General features: G+C 38.8%; 1 protein-coding gene across 3 annotated transcripts in view; it reads left to right on the forward strand.

The window, feature by feature from the left end:
• Positions 1-1,115: 1,115 nt before the first annotated feature.
• The window catches only part of slc38a3b (solute carrier family 38 member 3b), a 21,636-nt gene continuing 6,278 nt past the window's right edge, over positions 1,116-16,473 (forward strand). Inside the window, exons 1-8 of one of the 3 annotated variants that reach the window (XM_034868817.1) lie at positions 1,116-1,369; positions 8,550-8,737; positions 9,035-9,055; positions 9,222-9,303; positions 9,397-9,512; positions 13,951-14,024; positions 14,382-14,474; positions 15,421-15,502. In XM_034868817.1, the coding sequence (XP_034724708.1) occupies positions 8,634-8,737; positions 9,035-9,055; positions 9,222-9,303; positions 9,397-9,512; positions 13,951-14,024; positions 14,382-14,474; positions 15,421-15,502 (572 nt within the window). In that variant the 5' untranslated portion in view covers positions 1,116-1,369; positions 8,550-8,633. Of the gene's footprint in view, positions 1,370-3,031; positions 3,079-8,549; positions 8,738-9,034; positions 9,056-9,221; positions 9,304-9,396; positions 9,513-13,950; positions 14,025-14,381; positions 14,475-15,420; positions 15,503-16,473 lie in introns of those variants that run through there. The other 2 variants (XM_034868819.1, XM_034868820.1) reach the window with 2 other exon arrangements.

Raw genomic sequence — 16,473 nt, forward strand, 5'->3', positions numbered from 1 at the left:
CGCCCCTTCTGAACCACTCAGATAACCCTGTTCATGGAGGTGTAAAAAAGCATTAAAATAAAGTAAACTGTTACATAAATAACCTCAAATTCCATCAAGCCAACATGGCTTTGCCCTAAGGGCCACTTACTCCATAAATATGGACTAGTTTTTTAAGACTTGGTGGCTTCTTGGTGAACTTGTCACTTAGAGTGATCACATTGTAAAACACATTGTAGATCTATCCATATTATGGATGTGTGTTATGTGTTTTTAAAGTGATCCAGTTTTATAACAGTGTTTTGTATGGGCTTTACTGTTTTTCACTTAGCCTACTTAACATTTTTACTGGTGGTCAGTGTATTTCAGACCGATGCATTTTAATTTACATGTCTGTTTTTCTGTTCTTGCGCTGCCTATAATTTGATTTTACACTGCAGGACAATACATTTTTATTCTATTCTGATGTCTAGTTGAGAACAGTTATATCCGGGGGACATTTCCCTTGTAGCACCATGCCATAACCGTCTTCTTCTTTTTTCTTCTCAAAATACAGATTTGGACTTTGGCTTAGCTTGCTGTGCAACTATGCAATTAAAATCAATTAGTATGAGTTTCCCAGAAGCGAAGGATGACCTCCTCACCTCTGTATAAAGTGGCAGTTTTTGTTCTCTCATGAGTGGGCAGGGGGAATCTCTCTCTACATTCCAGATTGCACCGTGCACCGTGCTGGGAGTTGCTGCAGCCATATACTCTTGGATCTTGGAGGCAAGAGAGAAAAATATAGCACACCATCACTGTAGGGAATCGCCCAAACTGATGTAGGATGTTACATCAGCGCACATTGGCACATCCTGGATGTAGTAAATTGCACGAGTGATTGGGGCAGAGAAAGAATCGGCGTTTGTTGCAGCAATAACATGTGTCACAGCTTTAAACAGCTATTGCAATGATCAGAATCAATTAAGAGACAGTAAGCCACACACTCTCTATAACATTATCTCTTGGATTTACACATAATATTTTAACTCATTGCCAGACTATATTGCAATTTTTGCTAGATTCCTTTATGCCAAAAACTAGAGTAACAATGTCTGATCTACTTTCTATGAAGTACAAGTGGTGAGACATACAGGGAACAACGCAGATATCGGGGGGAAAGGGGGGGGGGGGGGGGCAAAGGAGGCGGATCTATCGCGACCCCCACAGATGAGCTGCGCTTTACAATGCCGACCATTTCTTAAAGAGCATTTAGGAGCCGCTGCCTTAAAGAGCGAACGTGCGTAAAAGCCCACGAAGGAAACAAGAAAGGAGAAAGACATTCTGACCATTACATGTAGTCCTACTCATCACAGGAATTAACTTGAAAGCTTCGTTACAAGGACCTTTGGTAAGACTGAACAAATCGGATTATTTAAACAAAAACTGTTTCGCCTACCGATCATGTTGCCGCTGTGTTTAACACGTTTGCATGTAACTTTGAATGGTTGAGGCTCGTGAAGTAGTAGAAGGCTAGTTCAAATGTTAGTATTACATATAGTAGGATTTCCCCCAATACAGAGGATTGTAGCCGGGGGGTGTATCAAATCAATATTTCTAGCCTATGATCACATGGCATATGTCTTTGTTTCCTATTGAAGGAGTGATCAATAAAGAGAGTAGTATTGGTCCAGATGTCAGGACCATGTGCCTCAAGGAGTCAGTGACAGATTGTCTATCTATTGTCTGTGCGACTCGTTTTTTAAAAGACATGTCGGATCAGTCTGTAGGTTCAGGTCGCCTTGCAACAGGTAAAACAAAAAGCTGGATTGGCCTACGTGGCCAAGGTTTGACTCACACGCAGATTTTGTTTGGTGAAAGGGTTGCGCAAAAGTTTCCTAGTTTGTGTTATTTCATTTTTGGACAAACAGTTGTAGGTGCACACTTACCAATATTTCATGACGCCTATTTCTTGGTTGTGCCATTTTTTTAAATTCCCTTGTCGTGCAGTTTACTCAGCCTACGCTCACCTTAATGTGTTGGTGGTGTCCAAGCCACATGGCATTGAGAAAACGCAAAGACGTTTCCTTTTCTTCCTACAGCCAAAACCACATTCAAGCCTAACTTATAGCGCAATTCTAGATAACAGCACACAGTCCGCGGCAGGACATGACTAATATGGACATCAACCAGTAGCAGTACTTTAAAGCACTTTGTTTTTGTCTGCTAAATATACCCATGTGAAGGAAGTGCGCGCTGTGTGGAAACTAAATGCTGCACATGATCAGTGCTTGCTGGGTTAGTCTGTTACATGTGATATGTGTTATTATTCTGTGTCGGATAAAACTGGCTTACAAAAAATGTTAACTGCTCTTTCTAAATTGTTCCTTGAGTGTGAGAAACAGTGTGTGATCCAAATCTACAATGACTTTCTTTGAATAACGAATGTGTGACAGTGATGCGGTGTCTAGTCTAGTTTGGGAAGTAGGCCTCCCATCTGCTATTTTAAATAACACGACATGCATATCTTGTTTCATTTTTGAGGTGAAACGAATATTTATTCAACAGAAAATGAATCCACATTTTTTTCTCTCAACTCATCATCATTTTCAATCATAACATCCGAATATATCTCAGTGGCAGCTTTTCAACTGTGAGGATTGTGTGATATGAAAGCAAACTGTAACAAATAATTGGGGTTTTTGACTCTTGGTCAGACAAATAACACGTGAGATTTCACTTTCAGGGTTACGAAATTGATATAGCTTTTTTTCCACAATTGCATATAGATGTTTATTGACCAATAGGTTAATCCAATAATCAAGCAAATATACAAATGATGAATAGATAATTAGATAATGGAAGTGGTTGTTAGTTGCAGCCCTTTTTATTTGTCTTCAGTCCAGCATACATTCTTGCGTTATGCGTTGGGAAACAAGGCTCCTAAATGCAGGTGTTGAGTGGTCATCATGGGAAAACTGTGGTTGTACTGGTGAGAACGTGTACCTTTACCAATATGAGCCACTTAGAGTTCAATTAGAAAAAGAATTTGAATAACCAACTGTATTAAAATATTCTGGGATACAGAAACTGTCCAGAGAAGTTTTTTCTTAGTTCAAGGTGGTGAGGGGGACAGGGTATGTTTTTGACTGGCCCTTCTCTAAACACCAACACAATATATGTTTTTCATGCTGGGTTCATCATGAGTATGAACAGATAAGCTCGCCTGTGGTCAGTGACCCCACCAAGAGGCTGAGAGTTTGAGAAGGTTGTCAGGTGTGCGGCCTGTGGAGGCCGATTTAGTTTTTAGTTTTTATCCATACAGTAAGAAGCCAGCTGTTCTCCGCTGTCACACTGAAGAGATCTGTGAATATCTGCGTTTCTGTCAGCCCAAGTGTTAAGTGTCAGACCCTCCAGAGGTTATTATTATCTTTGTCATGGGGCTCATAATCTGTGGGCCAGAGCCTGGCCATACCATGTGCTGTTGTCTATTTATATTTAAGTTATTAAAAAGTACTTTGTTGATGTTGTGTATTCAAACGGATACATTGCCTATATTTATTTAATGGAGTAAATGTTCCCGGCATGCTCTTTGATTTTAAAGATTGTCTTTTTGGAAATAGTCCTAACACATCTTAGGTTTTGTTCATCAGTTTATGAGAAAGTTCAAATGGAAATGTGTTTATCTTGTGGGTCAGTCAATAGTATAGTATATAATTTGTGTTGAGTGCTCAAGTGGAAGAGCAGCCTGACATGCCCACCTGGAGTATCATAACTCCGAACCCCCTGCTTCCAGCTGTTGGTTTTCTAAGAAAGTGCCCTGCAGCTTGTCAACATGTATTTGTTATTAATGGAAGTTAACGTATTTCTTATGTAACTGACAAGGGGCTTATTTTTAAGCATTAATTCAAACACAGCTTCTTCTCTAATAGTTCCGTATGCCCCTTCCCTTTACTTTGTTTTCAAATAAATGAATAGAAACAATATGTGTTGCCATTGTTATACTGAAACAGTTTACTGTTATACTGAAACATAGGGATTTTCTGAAAAGCAATCCAAGACGCAATTTTTGACTATTGAGTCCATAAAATGCTCTCTAACACCTGTTCAGATTATACATCTGTGATATGGCTCTGCTACATATAAGAGAAGAACACACACCAACCTACCCCGGTATCTTTCTGTTGAATTTAATATGACATTTATAATAAATTGAGGATAATTGTATGGCTATTCCTGCCTTTGAATGAAGATACGTACTCAGAAAGAGAGTAATAGCAAATGTTTATTCCAAAAAACAAACAAATCCCTTCTTATTACAGACTACGACTACACATCAGCGAGCAACAGAAAACAAAACCAGAAAACACAGAATTTTGTTAATGTCATCTACAGATGAAATGTATAGACACATGTTTAGTGTTAAAGGGTTATAATTTATGAGAAATTGGCCATAATAAAAGCAATCCCTTTAGCCTGCTTTTATTGCCTCACAATATGTGATTCAGGTGCTGGCTGATATTGCAGGACGTGAGCATGTGTTCCTCCGTCCCCAGCAGACACGTGGCTGAGACGGACTGGTGCTGCCAGGCGCTGTTGATGGAACATCGTGCCTGTTTCCGATACACAACCGCATGGGCACTCCATGTCTACATGTGCTTGCCCAATGCCCCCCCCCCTCACATGTCCAGTGCACGCCTTGATTTACGTCCAACTCACATGAGAAGAAATATGAACAAATTTTTCAAGAAAAAAGATTTATGAATAGCCACCCTTTCACATTAACTTTGAACAGATGGACAAGTCTAACAGCTGATCATTTTTCAACCTCCCACCTGTTTAAACATTTTAACTATCACCTAAGTCCAGTAACTCAAAATGGGACTTTCTGGTCTTACGACCCTTTAGGAACGATTAACAATCAATTAAAACAGCACAAATCACTATTGGCTGCAGTAGAGTGTAAGGTGACCCTCCTGGTTCTCAACAGAAGAGGAGATAACAGTTTTCTTAGCTCAGATGAGTTAATATTGTGTGTTTTATTCATATAAAGCAACCAAAAGGTTTATGCAGATGTTCTTGAATATGACAGGAAGTCAACCGAAGAGTCACCCAGGAAATAAAGACATGGACAGAGAGTTAGATTAAGCAATATCAAGTGTAACTGTTCATCCAAAACATTTGCAACTCTCAACAAACAATAAATTAATGTCCCTTCCTCTAAACCACAGTAACAAGTCTTTGTTGCTGTTGTTCTACTGGTGCCAAAAGTTTAGCATATGTGCATAATCTATTAAATCAGACATTGAGCATCATACTAACTCTTCATTTAACTCACAAATAGTTATATTGTTTAACCAAGCTCATCTTTTTTTCTTCTTCTCAATGTGCGCATAACTAAATTACTCAAATAGGATTTTCTTAAGATGACACAAACTGCTTTGAAAATCTGCAAACAGTATTTATTTTTCAGCACCTAGCTTGCAGCACAACAATTACTTTGTAACCCACTTCTGCTTAATCTCTAACAAGCTGTCTCGGATCGTTTTAAGGTATATATTATAGACACACACATGGCTAAACGATCCAGCCTGCCTTTTGCTAGATAAAATTACACAGCAGAAATAGTACCAGCTATTAGTCTGTTTAAAGAACTTGTTTTGCGTACAGCTACCTGATACCAGACTTGGCCTGTACATGTCAGAAGGTTTTAGTTCTGTCCGTTGTGTTAATGCTGCTGGTTCATTGTGATGGTGTGTGAAACTGGACAGATGCTAGATCACAAATCACACTGTAAGTGTTTTGAGTTAAATTTTAGAAAATCATATGGTAGTTGGCCTTGGTTTGCTTTGTTGGTTGTTTACCTCTACTTTTACTGAGAAATGCAACAGATTGATGTGGCCTAACAGATCTTTATCACAATTAAAAGCCCAGCAAACGCCTGGTAATGCTTTATTTAATGGCTGTGTGATTTCCCTCATATTTTTTAATGGATAATACTAACTGGCTTTTGCTAGCAATTATATAGAATTTGTTAATTAAAGGCCAACCAGTTAAGGCATAGTGTCTGTTTTCCATTTGAGTACCAAATGCCATATTTATTTCCAGGAAACGTTTTGTCCGTGCCATCCTGTGTTATTCTTGTTTGCCTTGGATCCTCAGAAAGCCTTCTCTCACTCAACAGCATTTTTATTTGAAATATCAGAAAGTTACTTGACCCTGTATAGAACCCTGATCTGACTAAGAGCAGCAATCAAATCATTCCAATAGAAACATTTGCAAGGGAATAGTAAACTCTTTACACTGTACATTTTATCACCAAAAAATAATTAAAAGATTTAATATGTATTATACATGTATATCCCAGTTAGTAAAACTCAGGAAAATAAAAGCATAAATATACCTCATAAAAATGTACCTTAAACCTTCAAACCATACAATGCAAACACATAATTTAGCTTGTATTAGTATTACTGGCAATACAAAAAAAAGTGAAACAGTGTCCGATATAGCATGTTCTAGAAAAGGGTGTATTGTCAGGCAGATAAATGTACTGCACAAAACAGAGTTCATATGTTGGTGGAAAAAAGCAACATCACAAGGTTTTGTGATAAGCCTCGTCTGTATTTACTGTAAATTAGTTAATGACTCCGGGATCATCCACTGTTTTCTGGTTGTTCATGCACAAAAACAGTGATTGGATTCTCCTGAACGCCTCTCCCAAAAGGCACATTTACATTTCATTTCCAAATGACATACGCATCACTTTCTTTTCCCCTCAGTTTCTCTGAAAATATGATGTCTGGTGTTGCAACATAAAATATTGGCATGGCATGACAGGGGCTTCTTTGTTAGTGGCTACGCATGGGACATGTTTATTTTGAGCAAATGAAATGACTCACCAGATCAGTCAATGGAAGGTCTCCCTAAGGTTAGACGATTGGTTTTAAGAATTTGAAGAAATAATTCATATACCTATACCTGATTATTGTGTTTAGTGTTGTGCAGTGTGACTTTGTTTAATTTCTCTCAGCTTTCTTTGTAGCTGCCGTGTCATGGTAGCAATGGCCCTTTTTAACAGAACAGTGTGAATAGCAGTAATAGTTATCTTCTGTCTGAATGCACACTGATAACAATTGAGTTGCTGTACATTTGTCACAGAGGTAGCTGCCAACAACCCACTATTGTCCCTCTGAGTTCACACTTTATGTAACCGATGCAGACATGAAAGGCAATGAAAAGTTATTAATTTTTTTTATTTAATTATAATGTGATGGAATTTGAGTGATGGTAATTTTCCCAGAGAGATCTTATCTTTATAGTTTGCCAGTGATCAATCGGTTGAGAAATACCTCTCTTCTCCTCAAACCAAACCTCATGCTCATTAAAGAAAGATGTTGTATGATAATAGTACTACGGTAATAACTGTTTTGCAAACTGCTTTCTCAGTAATTAGAGGCCTGTTGTTGTGAGTAATTTAGCATTTTGTCGGATCACATTGTGCATATATTTGTCATAAAGACCACCCTGTCATTGTGTGGAATTCAAACAGTAGCCCTGAGAATCTGCAGGCTTGTGACATTAACTACACAAAGCACAAGAGCAAACAAAAGACCAGAAAACTCAAACAGACCTTGACCTTTGACCGTGTGGTCTGGACGCTTGCTTTGCTCAATACTGAAGTTCTGGAAACAACATTTTTTGCATCAAGTGTTTAAGCTTAGCCTGTGCTCATTTATAGCTACATATCATTCATGTTGGTGTGTATTGCCCAAGTTTCAGTGACCAGTACTGTTTAAAAGAGTGTCAACAGTAGAACTGAGTCACTGCTTCCCAGTTGTTGTACAGACAGATATTGAATATAAGGATTCATGACCCCACTGTTTGCAGAACTTACAGAAATGTCAGTACATGAACACAAAACCTGCTGCTTGAGCTGATAGACTATAACACTACCATTGAAATTGAAAATTAGTTGGAAATATTTACAGCCATCAAAACTACATTGTATAAAGCAATATACCATGGCTGAAGCCACATGCCAACCCTTTTAACAATACACAATTTCTTTGGTGTCAAAAGTCAAATGGAACCAAAGTAATTAGATCCTTCCCACACTAATGTGAGTTTAGAAGTGATTAATAATAGAGTTTAAAAGTCATAAACTAAACTTCTCTGCATCATCAGGATTGGCAGGGTGTGATTTTATCAGATTTGGTTGACAGTGGTGTGGAAACATAAGCAATCAACCCAACAAGATACTGCTAAATCCGTATCGGCGCATGGAAATACATGACATGACTTTTTCCGATCCAGTCACGACCACTTCAAACCAGTTAGAAGAGCGGAGACAAAACAAGACAAAATACACAAATTTGTCATCTGAAAAAAACAGTTTAAGCTTTGGCAGTAAACTTTATTTACATGGGACCCCATTGAACATAGTTAGAAGCTGACTGAGAAAACATGTTTTCAGGACCTTTAAACCATCAAAGTGTCTACATTTTCAATGTGTGTTATTTCATACTGCATCTTCAACAAGCAATCCCACACACTGTATGTGATTTATGTTTCTACTTCTTCTGCCCTAGATATTCAAGTAATTGGGTTACTAAAAAGCATCATCTTCATAGTACACTTACAAGCCAAAACAAATCTGTTGCAACTTGGATGTGATGGAACCTACTCAGTCAGAGATGAACATCTTATCCAACGGGAAAAGTCACAACCTCAGAGATGATGTGGGTGTGCCAATGAAGATGTTACCAGATGAGGATCAGTGAGTGGTCTCCCTTTATTTTAAATTCAGATGTAGGACTGCTCTTTGTCGCTTGGATACTTTTAATAGCATTTTAACACAACATGTGGAGAGCAGTTCCTATAATATTAGTTATGCTTGTGTGAAAGCCACTATCTGAAAAAAGGAGACATTTGGACCGTGTGATTTAGGCCTGCGATAAGAGTCTGCCATTAATAATGACCAGGATAATGGATGTGGTGAGCAACATTCAGTTTGACTGCATCCTTTTCCCTTTTTTTAAATGCATGTTGCCTGATGGGGTGGATCTGTTTACAGCAATGGCACACAAACAGTTAGGTATGTATGTGGAGATTTGTATGAAGGTTTTTTTTAACGCCACATTTGTTTTAATTCATATAATAATAGAATGTGATTTTTAAACACTCTTTACAGCAGATATGTGCATACTTTTCAGAGATAGCTAGAGTGACAATTAACTAATGGTCATTCATTTGCCCCCAAGATTTGATGATCCTGATGGAGGACTGGAGAATGAGGAATTTTTGCCCAGTGAAGATGGAAAGAAACCTATACGCTTCACAGATGTAAGTCCAAGTTTACAGACATCACACAACAGAGAGAGCATTATGTTTTCTAATTGGACATTTATTGTATGTTCTTATTTTTACCCCTCTTAGTTTGAAGGAAAGACCTCTTTTGGCATGTCTGTCTTCAACTTGGGTAATGCTATTATGGGCAGTGGAATCCTCGGATTGGCGTATGCCATGGCCAACACTGGCATACTCCTCTTCTTGTAAGTAAATATGTGTGTTTATCAATTGGTGGCAATTAACGAAATATATACATATGTGTGTGTGTATATCTACAGTATGTAGTATATACATATATATACTGTATGTACATATATATATTAAACACAGGCAAAGTCGCTACATAATTGTTGTCTGTCAGTTTCTTAACATGATAATGTGTTTCTGTGGACTCCTGAGAGTGGAGTCTGTTAAATGGTTTAATGCACTTGAAAGAGTGGTTAAAAAAAGAAGAAACAAAATGTCCTGAGGCTCTCTAAGGTACTTTGTTAGGGATTACCGTTTTTAAACTAGAAAGTTATTTATTTGTCACACACAATCTTACAGTAGGCTACAATGTAGTGAAATGCAATCTTTGAATTTAACCCATCCTAAATATTAGGGAAAGTGGACAGCCACATCGGCATCCAGGGAACAACAATGCTTTGCTCAAGAAAACTTTGACATGTGGCTGGAGGAGCCAAGGATCGAATCGTCAATCTTGTGGTAGAAGGCCGACCCACTCTACCTCTGAGCCACAGCCACCCCAAGTTGAGTAATGGCTTGCTTTGGTCGTGCGGTTAAGGGCAAGGGTGGTGCTGGTTACTTACAGGAGTGATTTATTATCTGTCATATCATCTTGTAGTATATCATGTATCATGTATCATGTATCATGTACCGTGATATGCCCACCTCTCCTCATACCCCTTTTCTCAGGCTCCCATCCCCACCCTTGTTGCCCTAGGCTACGGAACCCAGAAAGGCAACAGCCCGGAATAACCAAACCTTGAGACCCTGTGTGAGGCACATAGACTGTAAATATAATGGATGTAGATTCAGGGATGTCACCGATTGGTCTGTGGAATGTTTTGAAGTTTGCAAAGTATGCTTTGGAGTTTGCATATTTGGCCGTTGCCATCTTGTTATTTTGAAACCAGAAGTGATTATATTTGCTGACTCGAATCCTTCAGAAGAGTTTTATAAGCAGGTAAACAAAGACCTCCGAAGTACTGGCAATGTTCATCTGCATGTACACTCACAGAGCTGGTTGAAAATCAGTAGACTTTCCCCTAAGATACTAGCTTGGTTGGCAAGGTGCTACCAAACATTGAACAAGACATTTTTAGGTGAACAAAATGTTCCAATTATCTTTGATAAAGTGGAAACACTCATTGAGAAGGTCAAATTTGAGGACGAAAACAAGTAACGCCAAAAACAAGTTCATTTTACACAGTGCCATGGAAAAGCATTGCTAATCCTCTAACGTTATTACAGGTCAGTGTATAGACACTACCTAAAGAATCCCCTCCTTTATCGTCAATTTTAAAATAAAGAAGACAATAAACTCATTATTAAAATGTTTACTCAGGTAATAAATCAAGTGAGAAATAGGGTCACGTTCTCATAGACTTCTATACAATCAGACTTTTTTTTGGGGCCGGTGGAGTTGCCCCCTGCTAGGGATTAGATAGAATGCAAGTTTAAGGCACTTCTGTATTGGCTTCACTTTTCAGGCCTGGAAGTTGCCACTTTATGAAGCATCTGGATTGCTTTTTTACTTCCTTCTGCTCCTTGCAGAGCACTGCTTTCAGACTGAGACTCTGGTGGTCTTGGCCATGTAGTCTATGTCTGTGGCTGCATCTCATAACTTAAATTGCCTCCTTGAGTACTCCACTTCTTTTGTGTCTTAGTCCTTCTCACCGTGGAGGCACAGGAGAGACACAATGAAATCATGGGAGGAGAGAAGCAACAAACAAATATGTTTTAAAGAGATGGGACTTCCTTTCCTCTGAAGCGTCACATTAATTTGTCAGCTGTTTGGGCGGAGTTAGTATCTCCTTCAGCTGTACAGCTCCCTGGAAGGCTGCTCTTGTGTGTCCTCTCTCACGGCTCCTCAGTGATCCCTCCTCGATGCTCGCTCCTCGCTCCTAAGGGGCAGAAATAAGAGCTTTGAGATGACCTTCACTGAGGAAAGACTTCCGGTTCAGCCGAGGACCGAGCAGGCGATGAGCTAACAAATAAGGGTTATGATACGCAGCCTGAGTAGCTGTAGAGAGCAAGCATAACTGGAATAGATAATCTACTCTGTAATAGCATCAACTATGGAAATAAGAAGTTGGTTCAATGCTAGAGCTTTCAAAGAGTAGCTCCTAGTAGTAGGTGACTGGTTCTGTGTAACTTGATCATTAGTATGTTTACAGTAGGTGCAACAGACATTTCTGTTACACATGCATGAGTTTTTACACCAACCTAAAGCCTAACAGTCTTTAATATCATGACAACATATATCAAACAAAACATACAATAAACAGCACTTACAAAGTTAAACAAACTTAATCTGTGAACTATTTGTATCTAAAGCCAAAATACAGTGATAGCTTACGTGATGAGCCTATGGAAAAACTGTAGGTTTGAATGAGTCAACAGATTAAAGGAAGGATGTCACCTCCAGTATGATTAACAGTATGACATTTGGATGTTGTTAAATATTAATTCATTAATAAGATCAACAAAATGAAAATCAGTATTAAAGCATTATATATTACTGTTAGGTGTTCTGTAATTTTGTTTGCTCTTAGTTTGTGTTTTTATTGCATTAAGAAGTATAATAATTAAAAATAACAAACCAAAGAGCTTTCCAGGCACGTGAAGCCAATTATTTACAGTATGTATTATTTCAAGTGAAACACTCTTCATATCATAGATCTCAGCACTTTATATCTTCAAGCCGGCACTTCATCAAAAGTTAAATTAATGTGTTCATTAAAAAATAAATCAACCATTAAAACAAGGTTTCTTGCGCAATGCATTGTTATTTTGTCAAATGCTTCAGGGCACATGTATTAAGAATAACTGCAATGTTAGTGACTTAGATGTTTTTGATTACATGTCTACATGTATTTCAATCAAGAGAGACTTCATTTAAGAGTCAAATCGATGTAATGAACATGCATAATGTGTAGATATGTCTATATGTCTACATATGTATAGTCTTTGGCGATTAGACTCCATCACAGTGTTTATGTATAAGGGGTATAAATAAACATTTGGAGTCTAGACACTGCTGGAGGTGATGATGGGTCTGATGTGAAGCGGGGCTTCTGAGGGAGGATTGCTGTGTAGTGGGAATGATAAGAACTTGAGGTGAATGGGGTGGAGGAGATTTTGCCTGAAGTAACAACTGACAGCAGCAGAGAGTAGAGCAGATTTAAAGTTTGATGAAACAACTCGATAGCTCACGGGGATTGTGGCAAATCTGGTTGGTTTAACTGAGAGTAAAATGCCTACATTCAGCAGATGACAATGCAGCTAATTAGGTTGGGAGAGAGAAATGTGAAGCAGGGAAGTCTTACTGAATGAATTTACGCTGAGCTTCATAAGTCCGTACGCATATTTTGCTGAAGATTTTTGGTTCTTTTTGCCTCGATGTTAACTCTTTGGACTACCAACTTTATTTCCATTATTGTGGCCCTGTCGGAGATCACAGCCTGTAGTGTCAAAAGAATCCTTGATCCACCAGCAGAGTTACAAATAGACAATCTCATTCTTCGTCAGCATATTTCCACTGAGACACAGAAATAGAGCAGTCATGAAGGAGTCATGATCCAGGGGACGACATTGCTTCCTTTACACAAGGCATCACACAATTTATGATATTTTCAAAAGCAAACCTATAAAATGATGAGTTGATGGAGGTTGCACAGAATGCTAATGACGTGGAATCTGAGGGCTCGACCTTCGTTCCTCTGTCAGACAAAGGCCAGTGGAATTTACACCACAGTTGTTACAAGAAATACATTGTACAAAAAATGCTGGGAAAGGGTCTGAGGTTATGGATTTGGGATCAACCTCTGACCCATTAGGAATGCTGAGCTAAGAACCTTGTGCTGACTTGATTTTGCAAGAAGACCTCTGCAACTCTGAGAGAAAAAAGGGTTATGGGAAATATAATTTCCATTTGTGTTTTCATTGTTTCTATAAATGGAGAGCATTTAAATTCTATTTAAAAAAATGCTTATTATTTCAACAATGCCCCATCTTGTTTCAACTTGAATATTAGCTAAACATTTGATATATTGTCACAATAATACTGCATAATTAGCATTTTGAAGCAATGAGCAGCATCCACTTTAAAATGTCATCAAATGCAGGACAGTGGAAAATCCGCCACCACTGCACTTTCCCCCTCATTAATACACAATTTCAGATCAAACAATAACTTGTGTGCATGTATTATGTCACATGTGCTACGTCTAAGAAAATGCACAATACATTACAACTTAATGCAAATGTTGATTGTAATGCACACGGAAATGGATGGAAGATGAATGCCTGGATTATAATCCCAGGGGGAATGCAGAATTTGGTCTAATATAATGTTGACATATAGAGAGGTGTTCTATAGTATAGGTATGTGACTGTCCCTTCCGTTTTGTGTCACAGGTTTCTTCTGACTGCAGTAGCAGCCTTGTCATCTTACTCTGTTCATCTGCTGCTCAAATCTTCTGGCATTGTGGGTAAGCCCTGTGTCTTGTCTCTGCCTTTTGTACAGAAATGTAGTATACTGCACAGTTATGTTAGCAATCCAACAGCTCTGCTGTGTCTCGTACAGTTAAACTGGTTAAAGGACCATTTAGGCAAAATGACAAACCATGCAAATTAACCTATAGAAAGGAACGGATTAAAAGGAGTTATGTCTGACTGCTTTTAACAATCACACTATGACACTAAAATTTCTCCTGCTGGTCTTTTCCCACCATTCATAGCGTTGCAACCTTTTTATTTTTTATTTGAGTATATTATATTGTGTTTTTAAAGGAACGTCTCAGCAAAACTTAACTGAGTGAATATTATTGTTTGTAATATGTTAACAGGAATTCGAGCTTATGAACAGTTGGGGTACAGGGCCTTTGGCACTCCTGGAAAAATGGCTGCTGGTATAGCAATAACGCTGCAGAATATTGGAGGTGAGGAGCCAATGTGACTCATGTGTTTTTTAAATGTCTTGACTGTTTGCAAGCTCCCTGTAGCAGAAAACTTGTTGTTGGCTGTACGTCCCTTTAAGATGGAGTATAAGGATGTATTAAAGCTACAGGGCGTAGTTTCTGTTGCCACCATGAGGAATTCTAAGTAATTGACAAACAACCTGTTGTATCCACGTCTTAAAAGCCTGCTATAACTGAGCCCACGCCTCTACCCCTCCTCCACGCAATTGCAAATAGCCAAAAAGGACACTTAGGATTAAAAAAAACGGATGGACTCTTCAGAAGAGATAATTATCTTCACTTGAGTTTCATTAATATAAAAAACATTACGCAATAAAGCTTTAAGAGCCAAGATCAGGAGACGTGTTGCTGAACAGCTGCGTTCCTGGTGCTGCAATTACAAGAGTTCCTCCCACTCACTGAACAGCATGCTGTTTCTGAACAAAATTTTGTGGATATACTTGTTTAGACTGTCATTAAGTTAATTTAGCAGCATGATTTTAATAGGTTAAATTTGTAATGCTCAAAGGATTCCAGCCCAAGGTGTAGGTACAATAACTACACATGAATTGAGGATGATTGTAAAAAAAAAATAAAATACTGTTGTCAAGAATCCCCAACCCTCGACCAACGATAAAATCTTAATGCTGTTTTAAAGCAATACAATTCTGTAATAATACAATTTTCTTTTTGTAAGACAAAAAATTGTCAAATATACTGAGTTGAATCTTCGATAAAAAACCACCATGTGTTCATTATTTTTAAGTTGTAGAAAGGTTGCTAAAACATGACCTCAGTGCCCTCAGTAGTACACAAACATAATGTGACATGGCTTAGCTGACGTCTGTTTGCTCAATGTGCTAATGTATTGGAACAAAAGCATGCTTGGCCACCCATTTTCCCCTATTCTCTTTCTCGTCTGTTACAGCTATGTCCAGCTACCTGTACATTGTTAAATCTGAATTACCACTGGTCATCCAAGCTTTCCTGAAGGCAGATTACAACTCTGAGTAAGTGTTATCACTTAAGTGCTTTTCAACAACTTTGTGCTGTGAGTGAAAGGCATGTGACTCTTGCCTGCTTTCCAGCTCAGACACTGTGTGCAGGGTCAATGGGCAAGGTAGACTATGTGGTTAAGAATATTTCAGTTTGCACCGTTCATTGATTACATCAGGTTGGGGGTGTGATGAGAATGGCAGCCTGTCATTGGTTGAGCTGCAGGGGCCCTATGGTAGGGTACTATCTGTCCCACAACATAAAAACTCAGTCCTGTCAACTTGTGGAGGCAACTAGTGTTCCGAGCGTCACAGTCGTGGTACAGTCACAGACACACTGCATAACGCCACGGAGGACTATAGTGGCTTCCATCTGCCTGTCCAATTCTAAAAACAGATCTTGTGCTCAAAAGAGATTTCAGTGACTCTTATAACATCTCAGAACTGAAATATTAAAAAAAAAACTCAGTAAAGAAATAGCGGCAGCCCATCCCAACCTTGTGTTGTACATGGTGGAGCTGAACATCCAGACATCCATCAATCCTCATACATTAAAGCCAATACATACACAATTTGTGTTAAACAGTGTTTTCCATTTTTATGCCATGCCCTTTAAAAACCTCTTTCATCTAAGCCTTCTGAATGGCACGTCATAACCCTTCAACGTTGATTCATTTTGGAGTGGGATAAACTATTTGTCTGTATTCATTTCAGGGTCAGAAGTTGAAATTGAAGTGGTGTAGTCAAGTATTATGTCTCTCTCTCTCTCTCTCTCTCTTGCTCTCTCTCACCCACACACAAACACACACACCCACACGGAGTGAGGCCTATAAGTTGGTTCACACACACACACACACACACACACACACACACACACACACAAATGACAGCAGCAGGTGGTATAACATGGCTGCCAAGTTTTGAGTCCGAGCATAAGGACAGGTCTGCTGAGGTCAGACACTTGGTCACCCCCCCCCCCCCCCCCC

This window comes from Etheostoma cragini, chromosome 4 (genome assembly GCF_013103735.1).
Source record: "Etheostoma cragini isolate CJK2018 chromosome 4, CSU_Ecrag_1.0, whole genome shotgun sequence".
Classification (NCBI taxonomy): Eukaryota; Metazoa; Chordata; class Actinopteri; order Perciformes; family Percidae; genus Etheostoma; species Etheostoma cragini.